This window comes from Lagopus leucura, unplaced genomic scaffold (assembly GCF_019238085.1).
Source record: "Lagopus leucura isolate 7727_CA_CO unplaced genomic scaffold, USGS_WTPT01 Super-Scaffold_100001, whole genome shotgun sequence".
In the NCBI taxonomy this organism is placed as follows: domain Eukaryota; kingdom Metazoa; phylum Chordata; class Aves; order Galliformes; family Phasianidae; genus Lagopus; species Lagopus leucura.
The window spans coordinates 53,598,422-53,623,298 of NW_024962262.1; the positions used below are offsets into that span (position 1 = coordinate 53,598,422).

Here is a 24,877-nt window from a genome sequence, read left to right on the forward strand (position 1 = left end):
GTAACCAGCAGTGTTCCTCAGGGGTCTGTGCTGGGTCCGGTCTTGTTCAACATCTTCATCAATGACCTTGATGAGGGGATAATGGCCACCCTCAGCAAGTTTGCTGATGATACGAAGTTGGGAGGATTGGCTGACACGCCTGAAGGCTGTGCTGCCATTCAGCAAGACCTGGATAGGCTGGAGAGCTGGGCAGAAAAAAACCGGATGAGGTTTAACAAAAGCAAGTGTAGAGTCTTGCATCTGGGGAGGAATAATTCCATGCACCAGTACAGGTTGGGGGATGACCTGCTGGAGGGGAGCTCTGCAGAAAGGGACCTGGGTGTCCTGGTGGATGACAGGTTGGCCATGAGCCAGCAGTGTGCCCTTGTGGCCAAGAGGGCCAATGGCTTACTGGGGTGCATTAAAAAGAGCGTGTCCAGCAGGTCGAAGGAGGTGATCCTTCCCCTCTACTCTGCCCTGGTAAGGCCTCATCTGGAGTACTGCATCCAGTTCTGGGCTCCCCAGTACAAAAAAGACAGGGACCTCTTGGAAAGAGTCCAGCGGAGGGCCACGAAGATGGTGAAGGGCCTGGAGCATCTCTCCTATGAGGAAAGGCTGAGTGAACTGGGTCTGTTCAGCCTTGAGAAAAGAAGACTGAGAGGGGACCTGATCCAGGTCTATAAATATCTAAGGTGTGGGGGGCAGAATGGCGAGGCCAGACTGTTTTCAGTGGTGAGTGGAGACAGGACAAGGGGAAACGGCTGGAAACTGCAGCATAGGAAGTTCCGCACAAACATGCACAAGAACTTCTTTAGGTGAGGTGACGGAGCACTGGAACAGGCTGCCCAGGGAGGTGGTGGAGTCTCCTTCTCTGGAGATGTTCAAGACCTGCCTGGATGCCTACCTGTGCGACCTGCTGTAGGGAACCTGCTTTGGCAGGGGGGTTGGACTCGATGATCTCTGGAGGTCCCTTCCAACCCCTACAATTCTGTGATTCTGTGATTCTGTGATATCATGAGAGCAAATATGTAATATTTCAGTCAATTTTCAAAGGTTAGAACACTGTGGAAGACACAGTTTTAACAGAATTTATTTGCTCTAGATTTAAGAAAGAGAGACAAAACAAAGCAATTATAAAATCTTAACAAGATTTCATTCTGGTTTCCTGAACTCCAGTCAAGCTTATGAACAGAGACATTAGGCATTAATCATATGCTGGTAAACCAAAAAGCTCTGGTTTAAAGTCCTCCATGGAATTGAGCAGCAGAGTTGCCTCCTTTTTAAGATCAGGACTTAAATTTTCATCTGGAATCATAACCACTTGCATTCCTGCTGCCAGTGCTCCTTTGACTCCAAGCGGTGAATCTTCAAACACAAGACACTGAGAAACAAGGAAGTAAGGAAAAAGAAGCGAAAGAATAATGTTATTACAAACTTTTTATATTCTATTTATAAAGAAAGAATGATACTGAATAAAACAGATTTAGACAATCCCTAATTAGAACATGGCTAAACCTCCAAATTTGAACATCTGCAAGGTAACTAACCTTAAATTAATTAATTAATTCAAGAAGCATCAACACACATATTCAAATCCCAACAATTGGTTATCCAGATGTTTCTAAGAAATTTCTTTTATCGCAATAGATTTAAGCAGAGGCTTAATGTAAAGTTAAGCGTGTGCTTACATAGCTTTACAAGCAGGCAATTTAACTAAGACCAACTTTACAACTTTGCATTTTTCAATGTATGTGAGAGGTGAAAAGACTAAAGTACTTAGGTCAATATTAGGACTCCGAGTGAGTGGAGAGTTAGGTAGAAATTATTTGTCAGAAGAGTACTGCTGAAATAATTGCCTCATGTTTTATTTCTTTCAAAACAATGGTGACAAGAAAATCAGCAATTATATTGGACTGCTACTTTCAGAGAATACAGTTTAGTCAGGTTAAAGTTACATATCTTAAAACCGTCAAAATTGCAGAGTAGTGAAATTACAGACAACATGAAATCAAGGTTGTAAAAAATAATTATTGTTTGTGTGAAATCTGAGTTTAACAGTACAATACTGAATAAGAAATACAGTATTTTTCAAATTGAATGGCTATACTTTAAAAAAAAAAATTGCATTCATTTTCTCTGTTTCGGCATTTAAACTAATCTGGATAACATACTGTAGCTTTTGATTACTGGATTAGAAATTGACTTTTCTGAAAAAAGCAAGCACTTAGTATCTTAGTATTTTTTAAGTCCTAACATAAAGGTACTTCATACTATTCGGTTTAATTACTTTAGCAATAATTAAATTGAAATGTTGTAAATTAAACTAACTAAAGTAAGAGAGATGAAACATCCAACCTCTTTATATAGCATGCATTATCCATATACATATATAAGAAACATACAAAGTCTGGAAAAACTTGAAAGAAAACAACCAAAGGTACGTTCTCAGAGTTTCAAATTACACATATTATTGGAAAAAAATATTCATGTGTGCTTTAAAGCAACAATCATGAGCTCAGTCAACTACATAGTAATTAATATTCATTAAAAATAAATATGACTATCAAACGTACAATCTCACCTTCAGTGCTGTTTGGTTTGCCTAAGTAAAATTTATAAAGCTACTTCAGCATCTGATATAAAATTAGATTTTGATAGATAATACTTCTTCATACTTCCCAGCACCACAATATTTTTACTGACCTCAAAGATATTAAGATATAGAATAACTAAAGTGCTGAAAAGTTTGTCCTCTCAGTTTTTTTTGCATGTATCTGAATAATACTGGAGTTTTTGCAATTGGCCAGTGCACCATTTCATAGAACTCTTCATTTTTCCTTACTATATTGGTAGGGTACATTTTAGCAAAACACAAGTATTATTTAGACATGAAATACAGTACTGAAGAGTTGAACTAATTGAATTAAATTGAAATATGTTTGCATATTTCAGAGTGTGTAATAATGGCAGAGTGAACCCTATTTAAAATAAAAAAAATAAAAAAAGTCAGTAACCAGTCACACTGAAAATAATGTTTTTTCTGTCAGCAAAAGCTGAAGGAAAGAAGACAGTAAGCATACATTGTAAGTTTTGAGGTTAGTATCAGCTGAGGACCATAACTAAAGGCATGGAATAAGGCAAATGACATTAAGGAACCATTTAAAACACATGTAAAATAATTTTACAAAGACACACACAGTTCAACTGGATTGTGAAAAACTCATACAAAGTCAGGTTGATCACCTGGTTCGAACATTTATATAATAAAACATTATGCTTCTGAAGTTGATTCTAGCATGAAATAAAGAATCTCTTCCTTATGTCATGCAATCTTAAGTTTGAATTTTTGGTCATAAACAATCCAAAGTATGGACAATTCAAGTATCCAATATCTGAGACTTATGGTGACCAATGCTTTCTAACAGTTCTGTAATTCAGACTGTATTTACTAGCTAAGTTATTAGTAGTGTTACTACTGCTAATATCAAAAATATTGCCACAAGTCATTTCAGTAATTCAATACTGATGCTGGGATAAAAGTACAGTGCTCTCCACAACCTCCAGTCACTGAAACTACGGCTCATTACTAATTTTTCTCTCATGCATTAGGCTACTCTTTATGGTCTTTGCCAATGTAGCCAATGCTTTCCTACACTGGATGAGTCTTATCCTTCTCTTCATAATATAAGAGATTGTACCAAAAAATACTCACTGGGTGAAAATAATTAATAGATTAACTTAGTTTAACTTTTGCCTGAATTCAGATTTGACGCATTGGAAGGGAACATACAACAGTATACCCCGTCTTTTTGCTTTTAGGTTTCTTAAAACACTCTTTGATCAAGAAAGATTAAGGATGCGCAGAGTTTATCTGTTCTGCTCTCAGAGTACCAAGTCACAACCTGTAAAACCTTTACTATGATCAAAGAAAACACTTTTGCAAGACATATTAAATAGACACACTATATAAGTGTATCCCATTTCCATGATATGTATCAGAGATCAGAACAGACAGAAGGAGTGAACCCTTTCTTTACACTTTCTTTTCTTTTTAAAATATTGATCCTTGCCCATGAATACATCTTCAAGAACTTGGGGTCAGACAAGGAAAAGCAAAATGTGTTTTCTACCTTCCATTTTATAAAGCAAACTTTAGTAACTTTCAGTGAGCCAACAGAACTAAACCAATCTCTCCTGTGCTGATTTCATTTATACAATCTCTAAATGCCTTCTTTTCTTCTTCCAGTTTGAACAATATGATATTTTCAACTGTTGATCAGTATTTGTACTATAAATATGCAAATCTGAAACAGCTGCAATTAGAACTGAAGCATACTTTTGCCTATTGGTTTTCCTAAGAATAGATTAGTTTGTTACCCTAAGAACTCTATGCATCCTGAAACAGTAAATGAAGCCCTAACAGGCTTTCCTTTTTGAAGACAAAACTTAAATGTTGCACAAAACAGCATTATCAAGGCTTTTCAGAGACTGTTTCTAATCCAGGTCATACAAAGAATTGTACTTCTCTACTGTCTTAAAAGATTTAATTGACTTCCATGATGTAACTAAACTTAGTGTATGAGAACAGATGATGATTATGGAAGGAAATATGCATAATGAACAGCTTAACTAATTCCCTAGAACTAAATGCAATTAAAACTCTTAATTACCAAAGAAATCATGCAAATGACCTATAATTATAGTGCTTTTAACATTTCGGGAAACAAAATAAGTGTACAAGGTCTTCCTCCATTCTTTCTTCATACTGACACTTATTGTCAACAGCACAGCAACATTTTTAATATATGATGAAAAGTTTACAGAGGTCACATACAAAATGGATTTATTAAGTTTGCTGCACAGAGATGTTATAAACTGCTCACTGTCCTGGCCCACCCACATCCTAAATTTAGAGATGTGAAAGCAGCCAAGTTCTTCCCTGTTTTGCATAAATATTGCAACATCAGCATCACTCCAACCAAGAGAGACAGATGAGATTTATACAGATTTCAGCTGAGATTCTGGCTCCTCTTCTGTAACTTGTGTCACTGAAAAATACTACTGCTATAAGATCTCGCAAAAGGTCACACTAATGTAGGATAATTTTAACTTTGGAATGAACTAGATGCTTAAAAAAGAAAGTAGTAAAGCACATTAATATATATTTCACTCTGTGGATCTAGCATAAAAGAAAAAAATAATCACTCTACTTAAGAAAGAGATATTATCACCACAACATACCATTACCTCATCTTCCTACGTGAAATTTAAGAACAGAAGGAATAAGCTGCAATGAACACCTAGTTTCAACCCCCCTGCTATGTGCAGGGTTGCCAACCACTGGACCAGGCTGCCCTGGCCTTGAATGCCTCCAGAGATGGAAGGCAACTTGTTTGCAAAATAAACATTTAAATAAAAAATACCATTTATTGCTTTACAAAGAAAAAATGAAAATAAATTTTTCAACTTCTTAAAAATTGGTAAATAGAGCACAAGATTATTTCATATTTTCTTAAAAGATCTTCTTTTGGTTGGTTCTGGTCTGATTCGATCCTTTCAACTCACTGAAATCGTTTGCAGACACTGGGACTTAGACACATTTTAGTACTTTGTCTTTGAGTCAAGGTTGTACAGGTTGTATACAGGTATGAAGTACAAATACTGCATTATCTTTGAAGAAAGAATGAGAAGAGTAGGAATTGTGTGCTAATTTCTCCCCTTTCCCCTAAACATTTTCTTTTATTATTATTACATTGTTTTTCTTATATGCAACACAGAAAACAGCTACTATGGAATTAATAATAAAACATTAGACTTCAGTTTTCATTTTATCTATTATCACTGTTACACTTACACTGCCTTTTGTTCTGTGGTTAAGGTTTTCACTGGGTAAAAAATACTTAAAAACCCTTCCATCTTACTGAGTTTTAGAACAAAATTAACATAACCTTGCCTTCTAAGGAACTACAGATGGAATGACTCTCCAACCACGTGGGAAAAAAAAAAATCATTGGGAAAAAATTGTACTTAGACTAAAAATAAACACACATTCTATGTATGTGTATGAAAGTTTTTAAAATTAAAGACCAATAATCTATTTTATTCTCCCTTCCTGCTAAATCAAAACAAAAACGGAAAATAGCAGAGTTTTGAGCAATCAGATAGATTTAAAAAGGGCTAGTAAGACCTTTGAGAGATTATCCCAATGTTCATTCTACAGCTTCTGAACTAGATCATTCTCTTTCTGTGCTTAGTGAGAAGGAACAGTAGAAGATTATTTTATATCCTGTCTCCAAATGACCAGAAACATTTTTATCAGAATGTTATGTATTATGTTTGAAGCTTCTTATGGATTATATATGGCACTTCCATAAATTCACTGCTTATCCTCATTGATTTTTCTCCTTCATGGTCAAATCAATAGGACAAAAGCATATTAAGCTATTTTTAAAATTTGGAAAACCTGGAAAATCTGGAAACATTAATTTATGTAGACACGCACAATGTAGTCTTCCATAAACATTTAAAGCCTAATTAAAATTCTATTATACCGTTTTAAAAACAAATGCTCTATTGAACTCAGTGGATAAAAAATCATCTCCAAAACAGGCCTTCAAATGAAACTGACCAACTAGCTCACAATGGTTTCAGAAATATGCTGTTAATCTTTGCTAACTAGAGGGTGGTCTTTTGTTTCTACTGATAATTTGTCCTCTGAATTCCAGAAGTATTTTTACTTCTTTAATAATAAAAATAACAATAATAAAAATAATAATAAAACAAAAACTATCAAAAAACAAATAAACAAACCTAGTTAATACCCTGTGGTTATATTAAAATCTAAATAGCATCTAAGCTAGCATCTTACTAGCTAATAGCATCTTACTCTGAAAGATAATAGCATTCTGTTTTTTTTGTTTTGTTCAACAACTTTTACTTTGCTATTTTTTTTTTTTCAGATTTTCAAAACAGTTCCACCATTCCTGACCAAATGCTACTAATATGAGTGATCTAGGAATTTTCAAGAACTATAATATAATTTGGAATACAATGTTGACTCATCCACATCCCTTATTAAAAGCAAGAGAAATCACCAACAACTTCACTATCATGTCACAACAGAGCTGGTAGGCTATTATTTAGGTAACTTGTGATTCCTTTTTTCTTACTCTTTAACATACAAAGAGTATCTAGAAACAAGGGAAAAAATATATTTCTCTGTAACCCATTTACCAGCAGACTTACTCAAACAATACTGAATAAATGCATTTTAAGCAGCAAGAGTACTTGCAATTTTGGTCTATGACTTTGTTAACTCAGACAACTTAATAACAAAAACAACAATAAAAACAAATAATTTGATTAATGTTTCATAATTTTTGGACTTAATCTGTTCCTGGAAAACAGTGGGAATTCTCAGTAGAAACAGTGAATTAGACTTCATTTTATTTAAAGGATATCTGCCAGGGATAAAAGAGTAATATTAAACATACCGCTTAAGCATGTCACACAGTTTACAGTTCTTCCTCCCTCTCTCCCCACTTTCTCTCCCCACCCCAAGTTCCTTCTATTAAGAAAGTACTCAGAAGCAAGCCAAGGTGTTTTTAAATGATACAGCAACTGAACAAAAAAGCTGAAAAGTTATACTCAAGTTAAGCATCAGCATATCAGGAATACCAACTACAAGCCACCATTCTGTGTGATTCATATCAAAAATTGTTCAGAATTTACATGTGCATTGGCTATTTAATTCAGATTTTTATTAACTCGCTAGTATTATACTGTGCAAGTCAGTATAAGAATCAAGTTATTTACTAGAAAATCTACAAGTTGAAAAATAAAAAGTCATTAGCAGAACTGAAATACAACTAACATCACACCAAAGTGTTACAACTGCACATTATTACATTACTCTGCATATCCAGCAAAAATGCTAATCCACATTTAAGCACATACTAGCAGCTACTGTCTCACAAACCAGTTCATCTGAAGTTATCTTAAGGTGGGCCAGAAAGATTGAAGCAGTTTGAATGGGGAAGAGGAAGAACAAGGAGAAATTTCAAATTTCTTGCTTATTTTCAAGACTCAATGAAGTGAGAGAAAGTGCCTGTGTGAGTGACAGTCTGATCCAGACACAGCGGCTCTGTGAAGCAAGGAGAAGGTGACATTTACATGCGGGGTTATTCTGATAATTCCGGATGGACGGAGCATTCTTTTTATAGAGGATTGTGTGTTTAGAGGACAGCACACTGAGAACTTTGTATAGTAACTCGTGTTACAGGCCACAAGAAATTCCCAGGCATTTCTGAAACAGTGCCCAATTATCCCCACAGCAGAATTCAGAATTCTAACTCAATCAACTGTGGCTTGGATTAGCAATAGAAGAATATTGTTCTTTTATGGAGGACACAAGGCAAATACTTAGTATGCTCTCTACTGAAGCTATTCTATTCAAAAGCATAACATGCCTTTTTTTTTTTTTTTTTTTTTTTTTTTGTAATGTCACAGCTCTAGAAGTAGAAGAAGTAGACTGAAAAAGGAATTCTGTGCAATGGCCTAGTTGATCCATGCTGCCTTCCCTCTCACACTGAAGCACATTTACTAAAACCATTGACTTTCTTGACAGGTAACACAGAACACACACATATAGTTGCATCTTGAGTGTAAAGTCAGAGTAATTTACACTTGAAGGGATCTCTGGAGGCGATTTAGTCACAGATCCTTCTCAAAGCATGTCCAGTTAACATACGCGGCTCAGGGACTTGACTGGTTGAGCTTTCAGTATATCCACACTTTCAGGCAACCCATTCCTCTATTTCCCCCATCCTATAGTGAAAGTGGTTTTCAGTAGGAGCGAAATAAAAGTCATAGAATAGGTATTTATTTGTCTCAGAATGACCTTTGCATTAAACTGTACACTACACATTCTCACTAGTCTAGTGACTCGATGAGATATATCTGTGCCACACTTTAATTCCTCATAGTCAGTTTTCTGGGAAAAAAAGAAAAAAAAAAGGTTTTTTTTTCTTTCAAACTTCAAAGAGCTCAAGGTTATCTTTTAGAAAATATTTAAATTTCACAGCATAAGCTCAAGCATAAGCACAAGCTCATAGCATGAAGCCATAAACTAGGAACTTTAAGTAACCTAAACAAAACACTAAAAAAAATTAATTATAATTATCTACACATTTCAACTTTGGGAAACAAGTACTTATCTTTAAAATGGCTATTGTCTGTTCTGAATATATATGTATTTTATGACAAAGATGGACAACAAAGCACAAAAGCAAAAAAAAAAAAGTCGGAAAAAATACAGAATCCGAATTTGCTGAATTCTAGCAAGCACCTGCCCTGAATCTTAAAATCTTGTTTTGGAAAATGGATTTTGTAAATTTCAAAGGAAAAAAAAATCCTTCATAATCTTCATATTTTGAAACACATTTATATAACGGTTTGACTCTGGGTCATTTGAGAGAACATTTGCTAAAACAGAATTACATAAATGTTTTCTTTTGAACTTACTGCTCTTTAAATTACTGTTTCCACTAAAATATGAACTTGCAATTATAATAATAGTAATTGTTTATTATAAAAATAGTTTGTTACTTCTGTTCAAAGGAAAGTATGTCCTTCAGTTAAATATGTGTCTATCATAAACAATTAAATTCCACATACATATTTAAGACAAAATCAAAGGTGAAAAAATTAGAACATTGTTTTCTAATCAGAATTCTAACCTCTTACAGGAAGCTATTTTCAAAATTTATGCCAAAATAATGGTTTGTTACCAATGATAGGTAGAGATGTTCCTTCCTTTGTTATTGTAATCTCCCACTTATCTGCCTATAAATTGACCTCTCATGAGCAAAGTCATCAAAATATGCTTCAGTGCAAACCACTTGCTCATCCAACACAACAATGATTTTATATTAAAAGTAAGAATTGTTAGTTACTTAATGGATCAGCCATTCTGCATTTGCTGAAATTCATTAGTTTGAGTGAGCCTTTGGAAAAGACATGAGAGTTGATTTCTTTCAATCCATTTGACAGTAACTGCTGAAACTGCTAGTCTAAAGCTGGTTGCTGTGTTATTACACTTCCACGTTATCACAGAATCACAGAATCGTAGGGGTTGGAAGGGATGTCGAGAGATCATGGAGACCAACCCCTCTGCTAAAGCAGGTACCCTACAATAGGTAGACATCCATATGGATTTTGAATATCTTCATAGAAGGAGACTACACAACCTCTCTTGGCAACCTATTCTAGTGATCCATCACCCTTACTGTAAAGAACTTCCCATGTTCAAGTTTTAGGCCATTATTCCTTGAAGTATCACTACACACCACCAAGAAGAGCCTGGCCTCATCCAGTTGCCTCCCATCTCCCTGTAGATATTTATAAATATTTATCAGATCTCCTCTCAGTCTTCTTTTCCCCAGACTGAACAGACCCGGGTTACCCAGCCTTTTTTCATATCAGAGATGCTCCAGTCCCTTAATCATCTCTGTGGCCCTCTGCTGGACTCCTTCTAGGACATCCCTGTCTTTCTTGAACTGAGGAGTCCAGAACTAGGCACTGTAGTACAAATGTGGCTACACCAGGTTGGAGTAGAGGGGAGAATCAGTTCCCTTGACTTGCTGGCCACGCTCTACTTAATGCACTCCAGGAGACCATTGGCCTTCTTGGCCACAAGGTCACACTGTTGGCTCATGGAGAACCAATTGTGTACCAGGACACCCAGATCCTTCTCCACAGAGGTCCTCTCCAGCAGGTCATATCCTAACCTGTACTGAAGCATGTAGTTATTCCTCCCCAGGTACAAGATTCTACACTTGCTCTTGTTAAACTTTATCAACTTTCTCTATATGTTATGGATAACAGATGTCCACATACTCTTAGAAGTAATAAAAACTTGCTTTTCTGTCCAAGCCCCTGTGTTCAAGCTGATAAAAGTAGGACTGAAAAACCTTTGAAAAATATGTAGTTTCTTCTAAAGTAATGTCTCTTCTTCATTTACATGGAAAAGACAACAGATACAAAGAGCATAATAATACAATTTGAGAGAGCAAATTTTCTGCTACAAAACAATAGCTTTCAACATAGTCACCAGCAATAAACAAGAGTCTGTAGGCTGTGATTGTAAAAAACTAGACCTGCAGAAATGACCCACAGTTACTGTTACTGCTGAAACACACTCCCCCACTGCCTCACTGTACTATCACTGTTTAGTCTCAATAAGCATTCAGCAAGTGAAGATGAATGTCAATTCATGCCATTTTTTTCTGCGTGGAAGAATTCAATGGCACACCTTTGCTTCCTACATGCTTCCAAATCAGACACCATTTTGTCAGACTGCTCTTCTCCTGCCATCTGTCAACAGCAACAAAATGTAACAGAATATTGGTGGGACTGTTCAACTTTTATTGCCATGCCACCACCATCTGCCTCTGACATCCTGGACTAATATAATAAAATAAGAGGCAAAACTTTACTTTTACTTTTTTTACTTTTTTAAAAAACCTTTTTTTTTTTTATCAAACCCTCAAACAAAACCAGTTGTGTTTAGCCACACCTTCAAGACCGGAAAACTCAGAACATATATCCTAAGACAATCCTTATGTATGGAAGAGAAATTTCCATTCTTGGTCTTCAGACATCTTTACTCTCTGATTTATACATTTTCTGTATTCAGTGCTGAATCTTACCTATATGTCTCACTAGACATAGTTGAAACCAACATGCAAAGTTTTGAAATATCGTAGAGAGAAAATACTACCACTCGTCTTTCACTTCTTCACCTGACAGCTTGTCCTCTCTCTTTTTTTTGTAGTCACAGCACTTTTTACCTGGTCGCCAGAACATATCTTTCAATAGATTGTATGGCAGTGATACTTTGTCATCTTGACATACCTGATGAAGTCTACTTTCCCCAGGGAATCTTATATACTGACTGGAAGCAGAAACTTCCAAGTTATCAGCAAAATGCTGCTCATGCCACTCAGCTTCCTGTCAATTTAACCAGAAGAATTTGTGGCAGTAACTGTGGCAGTGTCTATTTCAGAAGTGATCGCGTTGCTGTAATAAGAGGTGCATTCTCTCAGTTTGTGTGTAGTGATGGTTAGAACAATGCAAAATCACTGTCTCCAATATGCTACAGTAGTTTTGCTAACATATAAATAGGCATGATTTGTTTTTTAAAAGCAAAGAGGAGGTGGTGAAAGGGGTGGCCTGATCTTAAGCAGAAAGTACTTAGCTTTCTTCCCCCCAAACTTTCTAAGTACCTAACCCTAAACTCTCTTGCAGTTGCTTATTTGTATGTAGACTTCAAAAGTTAGTGGAGAAAGCAATTTAATTTTGATTTAACTGTGAAGAAATGCAAAGAGCTTACATTAGTATTGCGGTGATTGAGAGATTTTCTGATGGAACTTTTCTTTCTCCTCATCATAAGTTCTCTAATGGTCGCTTAGCAATATGTTTTTACTATGTCTTTTGCACATTTGTCACTCAAACCCTTAAATTTAGAAGTTTCATTACAGTGCCATCTGTCTCTACACCAGTGAGTATGGCTGTACATTTCTGAACAGGAAAGAAGTTGATTCCATCCTCTCAAAAATAAGCAATCACAATAGCTGGTGGACACCAAGCTGACCATGAACCAGTAATGTATTTCCATGGGAAGAAGACTGGTGGTACACTGGGCTGCTTAAGGAGGAGTGCTGTTTAAGGAGGATCCTTCCCCTCAGCACTGGTAAGACCACACTTGGAGTCCTCTATCCTATTCTGGGTTTCCAGTATGAGAGAGATAGACATGCTGGAGGAAGACTAATAAAAAGCTACAAAATGACTTAATGAGCTGTATCATTTCTCTTCTATTATCCATAGCAGACAGAGAAATCTGATGAGGTTTAACAAGAGCAAGTGCAGTGTTTTGCATCTGGGAAGAAAAAAAATATATATGCATCAGTACAGGTTAGGGTATGACCTGTTGGAGAGGACCTCTGCGGAGAAGGACCTGGGGGTCTTGGTGGACAACTGGTTCCCCATGTGCCAACAGTGTGCCCTTGTGGCCAAGAAGGCCAATGGTCTCCTGGGGTGCATTAAATAGAGAGTGGCCAGCAGGTCAAGGGAGCTGATCCTCCCCTCTACTCCAGCCTGGCGTAGCCACATCTGTACTACTGTGTCTAGTTCTGGGCTCCTCAGTTCAAAAAAGACGGGGAACTTCTAGGGAAAGTACAGTGGGCAGCTACAAGGATGATTTGTCACCTGGAACATCTCCCTCATAAGGAAAGGCTGAGAGAGCTGGACCTGTGGGAATCTTATTGATGCTTACAAATACCTAAAGGGCAGGAGGAGTCAAGTGGGTGTTAATGCTGTTCTGTGGGGGAGGCATGTATATATGTGTATTGTATAAGTACACATATTTGCGTTACTACTAAAATGTTGCTCAATGCTGTTTGGATGTGGGTCTATGGATCTGTGGCAGCCTGCTTCTATCAGGGTGCAGAATTTAAAACAGTTATTATATGCACTTGCATACGCAGCATATAGTTTAAAATGTGTATCTATGTTTATGACTATATACAGACATAAAACTGTATGAATTTATACAGCTAACATCAAATGCTGTCAAAATATCAATTGTAATTCAGGAAAGGATGGGGAGAAAAGGCTTCTACCACAATACTTGGTCATGACTGAAACAAACCCTTAAGAGGATATCCAGCAGGACAGTATACAATACAGTTTACCAAGGTTTTCCCCAGACTAGGTTATTAGTTTTAAATTCCATGACATCTGATATTCTCAGTATTTGTAAGTTTCCACTGTAATTAATTTTTCAGTCTAATAGAAACATACGCAATTATACTTTGCCTGCTGAATAGTTTCTAATTATAAAATGTATTCTTTGCTAAATGTCCCACAGATTTAGCAAAATAAGGAGTAATTCATATTCCACACTGTCACTGTGTGTGACAGTGTTAACAGATATTAAAGTAACATGAATGCATTATGTATCAGATACAGTACAGTGTATCACTGATACTAATAGGCCAATGCCTGCTGTTTTCTTCAAGTGCTTCCATCTCATTAACAGTTGCAAAGTTTGAAGAAGGCGTACAGGAACAATTAGATTTTTGTTTTCATTCATGTCAGTCTCCTCCCATGTTCTATTAAAAATTTGTTTCTGAACGACAATTTTTTAAATTTATTTTTTGTTGTAATCAAACACAAAATCAGTAGCCCAGCTTTAAATACTTTTGCAATATTACATTCAAGACATTTACTCAAAATAGTTCTAGTAATCTTTGTTGGTGCAGCTGGCGTAATAAGGTAGATTTGTTTCAGGGCCTATGAATGAAAGTGAGAAAAGATGAAACCACACGACCAACACAAAGGTAGGTTTGAAAAAATAGATATAAATTCTCTAATATACATAAGCTTATTGATACTGGCAGAAGCTTATGTGTCAACAGGTTTGGTGCTTCACTGCACCATGAGAAATGGTGCAAAAAAACACCATAAGTTCTTGCAAATTAAGGCAATTTTCATTTGTATGAAATGGAACTCATTAATAGAGGCATCTGCAAATAAAATATGAGAACCATATTTATTGTCTATGTATTTATAAAGAAATAAAAAGTAGTCGGTTTGTTTTTGTCAGGCAGCATAAGTTTTTAATGTCTCCAACATTCAGACCTTCAATTCAGATTTACTAAACTGTCAAATAAAAGCAATTTTACAATGTATACAATTGTAGTTCATTTCAGATTCTCCATAAGGAATCGGCCCCTTTCCTTCTCCTTGAAGCAAGAAGGAAGAAATGTTAGATAAAGAAATTCTAAATAAAACAGAAACAAAGAAAGAAACATTCAGGAACCTATATACGCTGTGATATTCAAAGAATGTAAACTTTGAAATCGAAAGACTTCCATGGTGACTGCCTCCAAAATTAGATTAATATTGTTCAAGAATAGGTCCTAATCTGACAGAGGGAAGCAGCTGTAGACCTGTTTGCCCTGATCCAAGCAGTACTGAGCCTGTGCCCAGTAGGCACATACATACACATATATAAACATAATGACTACTCACACAGATCAATAGCTATGCTCACCTCTCTCATGACCCCAAACAACCACAAATAGCCTCATTTTATTCCCCTCTCTGATAACAGAGCATGAAGTTCTGGTGCTGGCATATTTTCATATACACAGTACAGATCCCTCCAATTGCTGGGCTCAGATGTTAGAAGCTGCTCCTGAATCCATGTCTCCTAGGTTGCCTGCTGCAGTGGTTTTACATAAATAGGTAGCTAAGCTCCAAAAATGTAGTCTCACTTCCTTGTCATCTACAGAAAAGTGGGTGTCTGTGATGGGTCTGGGAGCTGACTTGCAGGGTACAATTTAGGATTCTCCACCTTCCTTTGCTCCTCTGCACTCTTTTTTTTTTTGTGGTTCTTTAGATGAGATTTAATTAGATAACTGAATGACTGCATCCTGTGGTATATATTCCTTATGCTCCATCCAATTCTATCCAAATTTCTTTAATATATGCTGCTTGATCCCCAATGTGCAAGATCAGGAATTCAACTAGTTTTCCACAGGTCTTTATAACTCAGAGCTTTTGTAACATACATTATACTACATACAGCAATCAACAGGAGAACGAGAGTTACCGAAATCAGACATTCTATTTTTCCTTTCTTTTCCATGATGCTATTATTCCAATATTCAGTTTGATCCTAAAGCAATACAGCACAGCATGCCACAAGCATTATTATGTCTTTATACTGTAGAGTAACTGAAATCCTTTTATTAAAATAGAGCATTGTGTGATGGATTTCTTCATTCTTGGAGTGACATTGAGCCTGAAGCTCTTACTCGTAATCACTTTATACAAAGCCAGATCACATACTCAACTGTAAGTTGAGAAGCTAAGGAATCAATCCACATACTTTTTAAAAATTGCATGAAAGCTGATAAGACTGAATTGCTCTTGTAAAGAATTGATACATGTAAAAATTTGAAAGAAACTATGATGACTATGCTGAACAGATAGTTTGTTGTTGATGTTGCTTTGTTGGTTTTTTTTTTTTTTTTTGAAATAGACTTTTGGAACATTTTATTCATCTTTCATTAACATCGTAACATTAAAACAAAATCAACCCCTAAAAAACTTCAAAGAAACAAGAAGACAGTTATTCCACTGAATATTAATCATCATAAGAAAATTTCAGGCTGTCATATACTAATGCTGCAGCTGTAAAGAAGAGCTATGAATGACATAAAATTAGGATTTCAACAAAGAATCAGTAAAAGTCTTCCATTACCTTACTCAAAATCAACCAATATTTTTAAAGCATAGTTGATCTTCAAGTGATTGTTAGGATGTTATGAAAAACAAAAACAAATAAAAGCAAGTGACAAGAGAAAAGGACAGTAGTAAATAGTCCAAATGCCTTCAAATTACTAGCTAAGGAAAAGCAGAATAGAAATAAAACTCTGCCATCAGTATTTCTACAGAAAACCTTTCTGCATTGAGAGACATGCCAAAGTACACATTTGCAGCTGAATTTTCTTTCCACTATCTTCATAAGATCATAAATTTAGAAGGGTAACATCCTAAATGTTTGAAGAGATTTTGCTATAATGTTAGCTCTGTCACATCATCTACTAATGCTCCTGAGAAAAAATGCTTTTACTATATCAGCATATACATCATTAACTTACCTACTGTTTCCTGACTCTTTATCTACACTCCCTAAAAAATTTCTGGGACATCATTAAGGACAAATGGCCTACTACACGCTATTAACTCTTCATAATTTACAATGAAGCTATATAGAATATAAATTACTTAATGTAGTAACAAATTTAACTTTTTGTTTTCACCTTCAAGGCCCTACATTATCTTACCAACAATTATTGTATGTCTTGCTTTTATTTCCTCGTATTCCCTAGGCACCTTCTATCCTTTCACTTAATTACGTTCTTTATCTCCCTCTCCTACTTTCAGTTGTGTGTCTAATATCAGGCTGACTTCTTTGTCTTGTACAATCTCCATGCACATATTCTTCATGTTTCTTCCAGCAGTATCTTTACAAATACACTTTCAGGAATCATCAGTACGTTCTTTTCTCCCTCTCCTTCACTGAGCTATTAACTGAAATGTGTCTTATAACATTTTTCCTCCTTGCTGGACTAGAGAATAGAGCTGAAAGCTAATGCAGAGCTGATTGATTCAGTTCTTAACTCTATAAAAAATGCTAACTAATGAAGCCTGAGGAAAACTGAGGGAGAATACTTGCTGGTCCTCTAAAATAGGAACTTGGAAAAATCATTCACTATGAACATCCACAGCAATAACCAAATGCCAAACAATGTGGTGTGTAGTGCGGAACGAGTAGCTTCTACAAGGCATCTCTTGACTTCTTATAGTTTTACATGGTTACATATATAACAGCACTCTATCACTTGCCAAGATTAGATTCCATGCCTATCATCCAATAAACATGAATTTGATTTCTTTTTTTTTTTCCCCCTCATAGGTTAATGTGTATTTAAGGATCATTATGATGTAGATGGTGAGCAGCCATGGCACACAAATATCAGGAAACTTGGAGCATTCCAAGACTATTAATATTAATAGTATTGTAGAGTCATACATTATGCCTGAATCCTAGAACACCTGACTGTTGGACCCTCAGCTTTCCACGCACATGCTCCATAAACTATAACTCATGGAAACAATGAGATTGTAATTTATCTGGTTATATTAAAATTATAAAACTATCTCCTCAAGGAAAAAAGGAAACACTTAAAAAATCTGGAAGCACGTTTTGCTGAAGTTTAAGGAAAAAAAACATCCTTGCAATGGAAATTTTCTTACTGAAAAATTAAAAATTTGCAATTCAAAGCGATCTTCAAAGAATAAGTCACAGCCAATTTTAAAGCTGCAAGTGAGTTCTGTGTGATGTACACTATCATTTGTCATCAAATAAAAGGTTCTGTTTGACTTTCACTTTGGAAAACTGCATTATTGAAAGTGGAACGCAATAAGATATGGCACATACTATTATGCTTTTTACCCCTGGCAATTTTTGTTTTTTAATCTGTAAGAGCTCTAAGGCTCAGGACGATAGGTTGAAGTCTCTAATTTTTCTGCTCTTTAGTCTAAGGTGGAGGATCCAAATACTTTCCAGAGACAGCAACTGAACAGATTGCTATGACTGGACATGTGTTCAGGAGAAAAAGTCCAATTTCCTAACAGAGGCAAATATTTTCTATAAAACAACATTTTCAGTAATGGATGAAATCTCATCTACTCAGCTAGTCAGAAATACCTCAAGGCTCTAAAGCAACTTCACTATGAAGTGAAGGATATTAATATTTCTAATATTATCAAATGCTACCATTTTAGAAAGTAACTGTAGATTCATTTTAAAATAATTCTACTGCCCAGAGAATTGTGGACAAGTATGTCTACACATTTAGTAAAGTCTACCGTGACACAAAGTTATGTGAGTTAGTTGGGACGAGAAATATTTGTAAGAAACTTATTCTGAGTAGTCAAATGGCAAATGAAGTAAAATGGTCAAGAAGTTTATGTAATACATATTATATGGAAAAGAAATAAGTCATGTGCACATCTTGTTACATAAAGTTTAAGTATTAGACATAACTGTAGACAGCTCAATGAAATACCTTAGCTTGACAATAAAAACTGCACAAGTTACTACAAAAAAAGAAAGTAAATAATGTGGGTGATAGGTGTAAAAGGCCTCTCATTTTATTATACTGGCCCATAAAATTAGAGGCAGATGGTGGTATTGCAGTAGAAACTGAACCTTCCTGTCAATATTCTGTTACATTTTGTTGCTGTTTGACAAATGCCATTAGAGGGGAAGTCTGGCTAAATGATGTCTGACATGGAAGTGCATACAAAGTGAAGGTGTGTAATTGAATTCTCCCATGTAGAAAAAATTGTATCTGTTGACATTCACCGACATTTGCTGAATGTTTAAGGAATCCAAATAGTAGATGCCAGCATGGTGGGTGGTGCATTTCAGCAGTGGTAACAGCAATATGAAAGATAGGCCACGTTCTGGATGACCATGCAGATTTTTACATGCATGGCACACAGGCTCTTGTTCATCACTGGCAAAAAATGCATAGCTAATGATGGTGACTATGTTGAAAAATTAGTGCTTTGTAGCTGAGAATCTGCTCTTTCAAATAATTTTATTGTGCTCCTCATATCTATTGTAGTTTCCATGGAAATAAATAAGAGACATTATTTTCAGAGCAACCTATGTACATATATAATGCTCTTCTCTGAAGCATTCTATGTACTCTAGGGTACAGACATTATTCTGTGTTGAAAGTCTTTTGATAGGAAGAGTGTGAAGAAATGCAATAAACGTATGGGGAAGAAAATTCACACACACAAAACACAGATGAAAAACAATCTTTTGGACGGTAAGAGTCTGAACAGACTAAAAAGTGTTTTACTTGAGGAGCAACAAATAAGGATAGATGTTTGTAAGTACTTAAAATACTGATCAACTGCTTGTGTTTGTAACTCATAATGTAAGAAAGCTGACTTTGAGGAAGTAAGAATGTGAGAAACTCAGAAAAGGAAATGCAAAAGGTTTACAGAATTTATTGTCTCTGACAGCAGTATCAGGAGAATAAAGTAAAATGTTTAGTAAAAGTATTTTTTCTGTTTAAAAACAGTTTTCAATAACTTAGCATAGGAATAATAGAATATAGTTAACCTTCTTCAGCTAAAAGGGAATTATTATGCCTATAGTATTAGCTGCCATCATAGATGTTATACTGTACAATGGGCACTGAATCTGAACATGGGCAGCAGTTCTTATGTTCAGCGCTATTTTGACAAGAAATAACTATTCTTGATGGAATAGAAGGAAAGTATTTTCCACCATTACTTGGAATTGTTTTCCACTTCAAAACAAAACTACTTAATCTGACTGAAGGTAAACTTGGACTACTAATGTACTGGCTTTGAATCATGCTATTATTCAAAATAAAGAGATGATGAAATGGAAGTGTTAAGCACATATTTTAGCTGATAAACGTGTCACTTCAGATATTCCATATGTTACAAGGAATAAATCACAATAATAATAATCTATCACAGTAATAATAAAAAAAAAAATCCCAAACATTCCTTTGTGGAGTATATTTTGAAATCATCTTTTAAGTGCACCTATTTGTGATATAGCAATCAGCCTTAGCAAGTACTTTGTCCTGTTTAAACTATAAATAATTTGCAAGTGTTAACTGATGATCCTGTACAAAGGCTTTCTGTAGACATGCCAAAAAACAGACTTTGCCACAGAATAGAATATACAGAATCCTGCCAAAAATATCATCTCTCTGAATTACACCTTTATAACGTAACTTAAAAAATAAAAGAAGAAAACAAACTCTTCCCCCGCTTCAGTGCAATAAAACAACAAACACTTAGACTTTAGTCTTTCAAAGGTTTCCAGAGATTTTCCCATGATAATAATTTTAAAAAGAGCAACCAAAAAAATACTGCTAACAATGCAATTCCTTGTTTCGCTCTTCATTCTTTGTTCAAAAAAGCATTGTTACAATACGCTCTGGGGTGATTACAAAGGTAACCTGGAACACAGAGAGGATTAGCGTACTAGATCTTTTTGAAAGATAATTTCTCCATGCTTTCTGTAATGCAGAAGACATTAAAAAACATTTTTTGTGAAAATTTTTGTTAGCTGAAATTTAATTATTCAATGAATTACTATTTTTTTTCCTTTGGCATCTTAAAAAAAATGCTCAGTCTTGAAAGAAAGAAAGATAAATCAGTGAGCAATTTTTTTTTTTTTTTAACTACTTACTATGCATCCTTACTGTATGATGATATCCATAATTATTTCCCTGACACAATTAGTAATGCATCTTGAGTGACCTGCTAATCTGAATATAATGCTTTAAGAATTTGGAGTTATACTAATCTCTTTATACTTACACACTCACCTCACGTAGGAGCATAAAAGGCTGCAGAACATAATTTATTATTCTGCATCACATTTCATCAAGTCCCTTAGCAGCTGCTTGATACATTATCGAGACAAATGCAAGGAAAAAATATATATTCCTACCACCCTGCCCCTGAGTAGGGTACCCCAAAGACTTAGAGACAATTATAATCTCTGTTTCTTCTTCCAATCAGATACATTAAGTGAAAGTAAACCTTGACCAGGTTATTTTCTGTATGGAATTTCAATGACTTTTTTCATCTCCATAAGACAAATACAGCCATAAATAAACATGCAGCGCAGTAACAAGGGCAATGTCTGGAACACTTAAGAGCTAAATTACTTTCAAGCCATGCAACATCTCATTTCTCTTCCACAAATACATAATAAAGACTGCCAGCATGGGGGAGGGTGTATTTGTATGAGTACATGCATATATGAGCACACATGCCTCAGGAGAAGAGGGAGGAAAAATAAAAATTAACCACATGAACTGAGAGCATGATAATTGAAAGAAAAAACAATAAAAAACAACACCCCCCCCAAACAAAACAAAACAAAAAAACACCCAACAACACAGACTACAACAAAAACCCTCACAATTTCCAAACAGTCTCTATTTTATATTCACAATACAATTAAATAAAAGGTCTATTATGAACTAAGGGAAAGGGTGCATGTGCATAGCAGATCTTTAGATGTCTTATGTTGTAAGTTATGGTTAGATATCTAGCATTCTTTATATAACTACCATCAGACCTACGAAGCTGGAAGCTGAAGTTCAGCACAATGGACTTTACCATATTAGCCTGGAAGATGCAAATAAGGACTATACGCTTAGACTATTTAGAAGTTAAGGAAGGTGCAGGATTCAGCCAATAGATTGTCTACTGCATGAAAAAGTATATTCCACTACAGTGCTGAGATCTTTGTATTCCAAGATGTAATGCTACTAGAAGCTTAACTATGTGATTTATACTTAAACTGTCTTTCTTCTGACACTATAATTTGTAGTCAGGATGAGCACTTTAGCTGAAAACTAGATTTCTGTTGATTTAAAAGCATTAATTTTAGAATTAATTTCCACCAGGGCAATATTAGCACAGTTTAAACAAACAAACAAAAAAATCTGCATGAAGAATTGGGAGAGAAAAAAATTTTTTTTCAGGACATGCTCTAAGTTTATCTTAGCCATCCTATGGAGATGTCATTGCTGCACCTCCCAGTATTGTGTTTTCTTTACCAGTCAATGAGGGATTTGGTAGTTGTTTCTGTGTAGACAATGAAATACATAGATAACAAGATAATAAGCCAATAACACAAAAAAAGTGTTTCTTTATTTCAAAGATTGAATTCCTTTAATACCCATTAAAAGTACTAGCTTGCCCTTTTAAAATAATTTTTGGGGAGAAAGGAATTTGAATCAGATAAACTAGTTTCATGCCTTTGCCTACTCTAACCTGCAAGATAGAAATAAAATCCTAACTTGCCTCTTAAAAAATTCTTTGAGACCCCCCAGTTTATTTCTGGAAACATGCAGCTATGATACCAAAATTCTCCTTGTGTGATACTGTATCATCAGGCATGAACTAGTTATTCCAGCATGTAATTTAAAATGAATGGTGACTGTATGCTGTATATTTTAAATACAGTACTGAAAAAAAGTTCTACATGCTTAGAGTCAGAGTTTGTGAACATAAAAGAAAAAAGAGATGATTTCAGTAGATCTGCCTGAGAATGGGATGATAACCGGGTTCTAGAAGATTACAGGAAATATAACAAATTATACACCTATCTATAGCATACAAGAAATAATATAACAAGGAAGGAATAAGTTTTAATGGAGAATCTTTCATTAGTGATTATATAGTAAGATTCAGTGAATCATAATGAAGTAGTTGCATATATATGTAATTTCTATTAATAAAACAAACCAAAATATTAAAGGTATGCTCTTGATTACTTTGCATTGCCCTATAATCATTAAAATTCAAGAGCTATGCCAGCAACAATCCTAAATAATAAAATTAAAACCCGCTCAAATGCAGTCTGTAAATAAGTCTTCAGACATAGTGCAAAGTAAGAACAATTAAAGCTTTATGCATTCAGAAAAAATGTCATGGTCAGGAACATTCTGGAGAAAACAACAGCTGGTATATCCTGTTGTAAGTAGGTCATTCACTAGGGAAACACAAGAACTGGAAGACTGAATTGTCAATTTAAACAGTGATCTAGAGGCTATTTTTCTGATTTTTTTTTTTAGGAAATAAAATTCAGTGTCCAAGATAAAGGCAACCTTCTCCACAGGTTAGCTTTAGAAGAGAAATGATGGTCCCAGATTTCTGCTACAACATCTGTGGAGTCAACATTTCTTGATGGTTTAGGAGTGACCTGGGATGACTTTTCCAATTATGCTTTGCAAACATGTAACCACAAGAGATTTAGTTCCTGAGAAATAGACACAAGCTGTGACTATTGCTGGGCAATTTTGGAGTCACAGAAAAAAAAATATATATATATATATATCTCACTTCTCAAGAAAGTATAGAGCAAGAAAGGGAGTCTCCTAATATGTTTTGGACATCATCTTGGCTAGAAGGCAGACAGCTGGAAATGTCCTGATCTCAAGTCAGCTGATACACTTTTTCAGACTTTATTTATTTTCTGCATGGAACAACCAAAATAATCCGGATACACAAATGTAGTGACATACTTCATTCATCTCCCACTCACACTCCATAAGCTAACAGTAATACAGTAACTGTCATATCTAACCTTAATCTGTCAAGGGAATGAACTCTGTTTTTGTTGTAAATCTGAGCATATACATAGCACATACACAGGAGGACTGGTTCCAAAATCTTATGCAGAGAGGAGTGGATTCACAGCCCTGAGCCAGTTACTCAGTAGATCTGCCATCTCCCAGGAACTGGTGTCCCCATCACACAACCTCACTGCTACCAAGGAAGGGACTTTTCTATTTCATAAGGAATTTGGCCACTATGCAGCAAGGATAATAGAGACACTGAGACAGCAAAACACAGAATATTTTTTACTGGTTCCAATCTACTAACAGCTTTATCCAAATTCACCAATGACCAGTATAGAAAAGTGACTTCAGAAAAAAAAAAAAGTGAACAAAAAAAATTATGTGTCTTTCATCTAAAAAACTACCAGAATCTAGAAAGAATATTAAACATTTTTCCCTCTTCACTCTGCAAGTGGCTCCTGCCACAAGATGTATTTGCTTCTCAACACATCTAGAACAATGGTAATATATACTACAAACATTACTACTTACCCCGCTGACTGAAGTCTAATGCTTTGAAAGTCAGGTTTACTGAGATCATTATGGTCAGAGGTTATTCCACTGGAAAAAGCAAGTATCTAGCAATATGCTAAAAATAAGTGGTAAAAACTGAGATTCCAAGAAGACCGGACAACAGAGCATGGGTACATCAACATGACTTACAGCAGGCATGTCCAACACGTGGGACAGCTAGTAATGTGCCCCATGCCCTGCCACCACACCAACATGTTTGTGGCTCTTCCCCCACCAACCAGTCCAGCCAAACAACTGAAACACTGGTCCAAGATAGTTCCTCATCATTCAATGCATCCAAAAGGTTGGACACTTACATTATATAGATATTGGAAATAAATATTTGAAAGAGTGTTTTGGCTGAAGAAAAATTGGTACAAAAGGCCTAATTAAAAAACTAGACTAGAGCAAAGGCTGAAGAGACAGCTAATTATGTATATTTGAACTACGCTGAAAAATATCTATTTTCCTTTTAATGCTTTTGTTACTTCTAAAATAAAATGGCTGATTTTTGAATTGTAAGCGCTCAGAAAAAAAGTGTCAATTTA

The 24,877-nt window shown here is 35.4% G+C and overlaps 1 protein-coding gene across 1 annotated transcript in view; it reads right to left on the reverse strand.

Moving 5' to 3' along the window:
- Positions 1–1,023: 1,023 nt before the first annotated feature.
- Positions 1,024–24,877, reverse strand: part of LOC122177719 (pseudouridine 5'-phosphatase) — a 59,688-nt gene continuing 35,834 nt past the window's right edge. The window contains exon 4 of the mRNA XM_042867373.1: positions 1,024–1,360. Coding sequence (XP_042723307.1) covers positions 1,184–1,360 — 177 coding nt within the window. The 3' untranslated portion in view covers positions 1,024–1,183. The remainder of the gene's footprint in view (positions 1,361–24,877) is intronic.